The 7,074-nt window shown below is 45.8% G+C and overlaps 1 protein-coding gene across 1 annotated transcript; it reads left to right on the forward strand.

Moving 5' to 3' along the window:
• The first annotated feature begins 998 nt into the window (after nt 1-998).
• On the forward strand, nt 999-4,940 carry LOC115004500 (uncharacterized). Its single transcript, XM_029426143.1, has 2 exons — nt 999-1,194; nt 2,173-4,940. The coding sequence occupies exon 2, from the start codon at nt 3,717-3,719 to the stop codon at nt 4,629-4,631; it is 915 nt and encodes a 304-aa protein (XP_029282003.1). The 5' UTR covers nt 999-1,194; nt 2,173-3,716; the 3' UTR covers nt 4,632-4,940.
• The last annotated feature ends 2,134 nt before the right edge of the window (nt 4,941-7,074 follow it).

Below are 7,074 nucleotides of genomic sequence, written 5' to 3' on the forward strand. Positions count from 1 at the left end.
ATATATATATACATATATATATATATATATATATATATATATATATATACACACATATATACATATATATATATATATATATATATATATATATATATCTTGTAAATAAATGCCCACGTTTGTGGTTTGCTTGTTCTCCTGCCTCTGCCTCCTCGCTTATGGTCTGGACCGCTCATGGTCAGCCTAACACAGCTGATTAAAGACTTTTAGTGGAGACTGTCATTTGGGGTGAAAATTGTGTCTATTTATTTAATGTATATTTAGTATATTTATCTTCCTCTCATAATCTTACACTTATTATGATCATCTTTATATTTATTATTATTATTACGGTAGTTAAATTATCTTTATATGATGATAATAACAATGATAATGATTATTGTTGTTGTTATCATGATTTCACCTTAATCTGTAATTCTGAATAAAACATGTCATACAGCTCGTGTAAAACTTTCTGAATGTAGATTTCAGATTAATTTCAGTGTGCCGATGTTATTCAGGTTTTAGTAGCATTCTTTGGACTTGTATTCAGCACATTCAGAATAAACAGTTTTGCTAAACTTGCAGCGCGGTGACGACTTGACTGCAGTTATAAAAGGAGGGAAATGTAAATGATTTAAATGGCGCAGCTGTAGGTGTTCATGGGGCTTTACATGAATCAGTCTGCACGGCTGCATGTAAATATTAATGTTCATTCGCCATCTAAACAGCTTTGTATAAATATTACGTTTTGAGTATTTTATAATTTATGGCTTTAATTTGCACTTTAAAGAAAATATGAGGAATTAATTCAAGGGGACAGAAATGTTGCTGCATAATATAAAACACTCACGTGGAGCATTTTACATTTAGCTGATTATACTTCCGTACTTTTGCTTAAACATGGTTTTGAATGCAGGACTTTTGACACTAAAATAAACAAGTGAATAAATACAAATCGAGCAGTTACTACTCCGGGCCGCAGGGCGGCGCTGTTTCCCCGCTGTTTGGAGCCAACATACCCGGATGTTACGCGGAAGTCGCATGTGTACAATAACAACAGTAGCAGCGGTGGAGGAATATTTCTTTTTATACTTAACTAGCAGATAATTCACTACTTTTTGGGATTTCTGTGTGAAAATGTCGATAGATGTTGTTGTTAGATGTCAACACTGTCTGCCGAGGGAGACGATACCCGGAGAAAAACTCCTGGAGGTGAGTTATACTGCTATTAAAGCGTAATATATATTTAACAATTACAATAAGAAGCTAGTTCGAATTAAACAAACATACTAAATGTTCATTATAACGTAAGACTGCATTATACACAGCTGGTTATAAACAGCACGCTGTGAAATGCTCTATACTAATGAACTTCTCGTGCCACATTCAACTAACTGAAACGACAAACTACGGAGTCCGTCTGGGGTCAAATGCTAAAAAAGAACGCGAAAGGTAATGCGTTGTATGTTTACAGAGGTGGAAACATTACTCACATATTTTAAGTACCACAGTGTAAAAATACTTTTAACAATCAAAGTCCTGCATTCAAAACTTTACTTAGAAGTACAAAAGTATTTGCATCAAAAGTGCTCATTATGCAGAATAATATATATTTGCAATGATTTTAATATTAATTTTAACAATTTTATTTTTCTCCTGCTTGTTATCTTACAGGATAAAAATGCTATTAAATTATTATTATTTTTCACTTTCACTTAGTTAAATTTCATTATTGTATTGTAATTATTGATGCTTTAACGTGTTCATCATTTTAATGTTGCTCTGATGTCTACGTAAAAAGAAAATATATTAATTAACTAAAATGTCAGTTGGTTAATGATGCCACCAAAATGTAATTATCTACTGCATACTCAATGTTTAAAACATATGTTCACAGTGTGAGATATGTTAATGATTTGCAACAACAGTGATTTTTATGCATTGTTATGTTTTGTTCCGTGTCGGATAAATAAATAAAAAGTCCCACTTTTTATTTAAAACTGCTGTAAAATATTATGATATTATTAATATTATTTCCCCTTTCATTCTGTGGCTTTAATGTGTTTCAATGGAGACATTTCTGACTCTCTTTATTATAGGAGCTGAAGGTGAACTTCCAAAATAAAAAGCTCACACTCGGCCAACATTTATAACATTCACATTAACTGCTTTTATTGCCTCTCGGCGCAGAAGCTCTTGCCCTCTGGCTACAGCCATCTCCTGTGTGTGAACGAGCCCAGCCAGAAGGACGACGACTTCCGGGCTCATTTAAAAGTGAGGCTCTCCACGGAGGAGCAGGTTGAGAAATGGCTGCAGGACCTTCAGCTCTCCTCCAGTTTAACATGGAGGAAGGCCAAAACATATCCGCAGTCAGGGCGCTACAATGCTTATAGAGTAAGTGCAACAGGTTTACATTACAGAGTTCTGCAGGGACGTGTGATGTAGGCCGACCCTGAAGGCAGCATTGCGCTGGTTCCCTCTGCAGAGAGTCAGTGGGATTTCTGCAGAAAATAAATAACTTACACGTTTAGTTCGGGAAGATCATCTTCACTAATGAAGCGTAAATGCAGAAGTAAACATTAGACTAAACTAACGCTTCACATCAACGTCACCAAGCTCCCAACTTCTCATTTAGTTCTTTTCTTCTACAAAAGCCTTTCCTCTTCGCCTGACATCTACAGTTCATCTACAAGTTAGAATAGTTTGCAAGAGTTCGAGAATAAACAAAGTTTGGACTTCTGTTCGTCGTGATGACGTTTAAAGATGAAACGTGTAAGATCTGCCAGAATTAAACTTAAACATTAAAACAATTCTCTAACATTATGAACAGAGTGTGAAGAGGTCAAGGTCAGTGTTGGGCTAAAGAGACGTCTCCTGGAGTTAGCATGTTAACAGCTAACTGCTGCGTCCAGGCTGTAGTACCACATGTTCCTCTAGAGGTGACAGTGAGTCAGTGCAGTCTGCTCAGAGAGAAGAAGAAGAACAGCTTCATGGTCTGTGCATGTTTTCTAGTTTGTTTATTGGATTTAGTCCAATATACAAACTCTAACAACATCCGTGCAGCTCACAGCGTTGGTGTAAAAAATGTCAAACCGGTTTGATATGAAGCCAAACACGACTGGTGAACCAAATTCTACCACAAAGTGTTGCAGCGACTCGTTTCCTGCAGTGTTGACATGTTGTCTCGTGTGATGATCCAAGATGGCGGCGCACAGACGCAGCAACATGCGGCTGTAGTTTTATTCATCTTAGAGACTAACTGACACGTGAACTATTTTAGTAAAGGAACATCGTCCCACCTCGACTGAAGATGATCTGTTTATAAACAAACACTATTATTTTAATCAAGTTGTCGTTTTCCTTCTTATCGATACAAAACAGGTTGTTTCTTTTAAGTTACCAGAACGTGTCACATTTACTGACGGGGTGGAATGACCCAACACAAAGACATCTAGAGAACATTGTACTATATGGATTGCATAAATAGACGGTCCCTTGTATTAGCGCATGCGCGACCGGAACCAGATTTAATAGTAAACACGTCTGTGTTTCAACCTGTATAATACTTGTTTAGTTATTGTCATTTCACGCTGATGTTATTTATAATAAAAGCGATCGAACAAATGGAACTCTGTTCTTATTTATAACCAAACAACTAAACAACATGACGCAGTCAAGCGGAGATCGTCAGGGCTGAGGAGGATCATACGACTAGGTGCAGACGGACCGCGAGAATGCCGACAGGTACCGTACCTGATCGATGCACCCAGAATATTGTACAGGCGTGTAGGCCACTGGAAACAAAACATTTGCTACATTTGCTAGTGTTAATAACTGTCCTAATGGCGCCTGTGGATGCGGAGTGCCCGATCGAGGGTTGTGACTACGTGGCTACGCATGCAGCGGCAGCAGTGGTGGCAGCCATGCTGGGTGTACACGCCACTGTACACGCCGCAGTCCCCAGGGCGCCAGGCACGAATGCCAAGATGGAGCAACTCAAGCTTCCCTCCATAGTACTGGCCGGAACAGGCGAGGCCTGGTCGTACTTCATAACCCGTTGGGGTGAGTACAAGACAGGTACTAGACTTGTCGGAACCGACATAGTTGCACAGCTGTTGGAGTGCTGCGAGGAGGAGCTGAGAAAAGATCTCACTCGTGCAGCGGGCAACAGCCTAGCGGGCAGTAACGAAAAAGATGTCCTCGCCGCCATGAAGGCGCTCGCTGTCCGAGCTGAGAACACCATGGTAGCTCGTGTGGCTCTATCCAACATGCGGCAAGGGCACGAGGAGCCCATCCGGACGTTCCACGCCCGCATCAAGGGGCAGGCGGACACATGCAAGTATGAGATGAAGTGCACCAAGGCAGAGTGCGATCAAGTCAACGACTTCAGAGAGGAGATATTACGCAATGTGATTGCCCGCGGCATCGCTGACCAAGAAATACAACTTGACCTGCTCGGTGAAAAGAACCAGGACATGCCATTAAAGGACATGATAGAGTATATCGGGGCCAAGGAGTCTAGAAAGCGGTCGTCATCGCGCCTACTCGACCCTCAGGGCGCGGATGCAATCAGCAGTTCATATCGGCGGGGGGAAACAGCAGGACATCCGCAACAGGAGAAGAGTCAGGCCGGAGAACCCGAAGGCTAAGCCCGAATGGGTATGCATCTACTGCGGCAAGACACCTCAGTAAGGCGTGCTGGGGTGGCCGACCGACTAGGTCCCTGTCTGGGGAAACCGATGGGGTGTACAATGAGCAAACGGCAGCCTTCGTTGAGTTATGCACGGTCACCATGGCCAGCGCAGATGACGGGTTGCGCACACTCCTCCTCGCTCACCACCTGTACGATGATATGTGCGATAAGTGGATGAAACGGAAGTCCAGCCCGCAGCCGTATGTCAACCTCACGCTCACCAACGAGCGCAAAGATTATAAAGCGCTGGGTTTTGATCTTCAGAAACGCACCCCAGCGCGCTTGCGGTCTCACTCGGTCCGGTGGGGGTGGGGCTCTTAGGGTCCCAAGGGCCGGTGGTGGCGTCTGGTGGGTCGTGTGCGTCGGCGTGCCTCGTCCTGCTGCTGTTGGCGTGACTGATGCAGTCAGTGCATTACGCCGGGGTGTGCTCACTGATGTCAGTACCGACAGTGATGTGGGCTTCGCAGGTGTCACGGGATCGATGTTGTGGTCAGGTAACTGTGGTGTCACGACGGGTGCCGGCACGATGATGCGGGTTGCTAGGTCGTCATAGATCGATCGGGGTGGGACTGGGCTGAACTTGCGCAGGAATCTTCTGTTCCGAAGAGTGACTCTGCCCAAGCCGTCGATCCTGATCGCGTATTGGTCGTGTTGCCATACTTCCACGACACCATCATTCCTATCCCATTTGTTGGGGTGGGGTCCTGTCTGGTTCTGTACACGGACTAAGTCCCCTACCGCGTGACCGTGTACCGTGGCGGAAGTCTGAGCACACTGCTTGAAAGGGGTAAGTGACTGGGACAGGTGGGGTAGGTGGAGCTCCAGGCTGGGATGGTGCCATCCGGTGGCAGTGTTTGCAGTTTCTCCGAGAGGCGCTGATGTCGACCCAGAACACAGAGGATTCTGCGCGGGCGGTCATCATCGATATACCCTGGTGGGCAGCATGTAGGGCGCTCAGCACATCGCCGCGGAGTGAGGGTGGTACGATTACTCTGTCATTGTACAGGATCACTCCGTCTGTCGATGTAATGTTTTCGCGGTACTGGTGAAAGTCGTAAATTGCCTCTGGCATCTCGATCTTTGAGTCGGGGATGCCGTCCACTGCCATTTCCTACAACATGTGCATATCGCCGTTTCTGCTGGTGGCCTCCTTGACTTCGTCGTCCTCCAGCTCGGTTCGGCGTAGGAGAGATAGGACCTCGGTGTGTGTGCTTGGTGGGATGTGGTTCACTGCTACGATCAAGTTCTCGCAGCCCAGCACGAAGTAGCGCGCCTTGTCCAAGACGTCTGCGACGGCGAGAGCCTCACCCTCTATGGGCGCGTATCTGGATTCTGCTGCGTATGTGAATCTGCTGCTGACCATGGTTATCTTCCATCCATCGGTGCAGCAGAAGGGCCTGACTGGCGTGCATCGGCAGGGCTTTTGAAACAACCAGAATCCAATGCCCTCCTTTGACCAGTCCGTGGCGATGCATGTCGGCTTGGTCTTGTCAAAGATGCGGACGCCATGCTCGATTTCTTGAACGACCACGTCGCGGAATATGTTCTCTAACTCCGGGGTCCACTCGAAGCGTTCTTCTCTCTTGAGGAGATTCCGGAATGGCTGAATTCGTTTAGCCATACTGAAGGTATAGGCCACTTGGTTTACCAGCCCGAACCACGATCTAACGTCAGTGACACGGTTGCGGGAAATCGTGGATCGCTTTCAGGTAGCAGCTGCACGGTCGCACGTCAGTCATGATGATCGTGAAACTCGCAAATTCCACTGAGGGCGCGCTGAAGACGAGCTTCTCCGGGTTGAGGATGATTCTATTCCGGCCGCATATATCCAGCCATTGAACCGCTTGGAAGTAGCTCTCCTCGATCATATCTGACCATAGTAGCGTGTCGTCCACGCACTTGGTCTTGTTACCAACGTCCGCGACAATCTCATCGTATCACCATGAGTAACCGTCCCCCGATGCTATGTACCCTTGTGGGGTGGCGGTCTTCCTCGTGTAGTGGAACGCTGTGGTAACCGTTCCATGCGTCGAACACTGTTTTGTGCTTCCTGTTGGGTACACGTCTCGCCTGGTGGAACGGGGATTGGGTGTGATGAGTCTCATGGAACTTGTCCGAGATCATGCCCAGGTCCACACAGGCTACACGGGAGAGGAATATGCGGTCCGACGTGTCCGTCACATATGCGATTTGGCGAGTCTCTAACCTTCGAGCGTCGTCACTGTTATCGGTGAATCTGACCACTGCGGCTCCGAGAATGCGAATTCCCTTGTTATTTGCAGCCCTCATGGACACGGGTATGAGGTCCTCAGCATTCAGACCCGTTTGTTGGGCGACTTTAATGCCGATCAGACAGCTTTGGCACCCTGTGTCGACCATAGGAGACAGGGACACCGCGC

Source organism: Cottoperca gobio, unplaced genomic scaffold, assembly GCF_900634415.1.
Source record: "Cottoperca gobio unplaced genomic scaffold, fCotGob3.1 fCotGob3_110arrow_ctg1, whole genome shotgun sequence".
Taxonomy (NCBI): domain Eukaryota; kingdom Metazoa; phylum Chordata; class Actinopteri; order Perciformes; family Bovichtidae; genus Cottoperca; species Cottoperca gobio.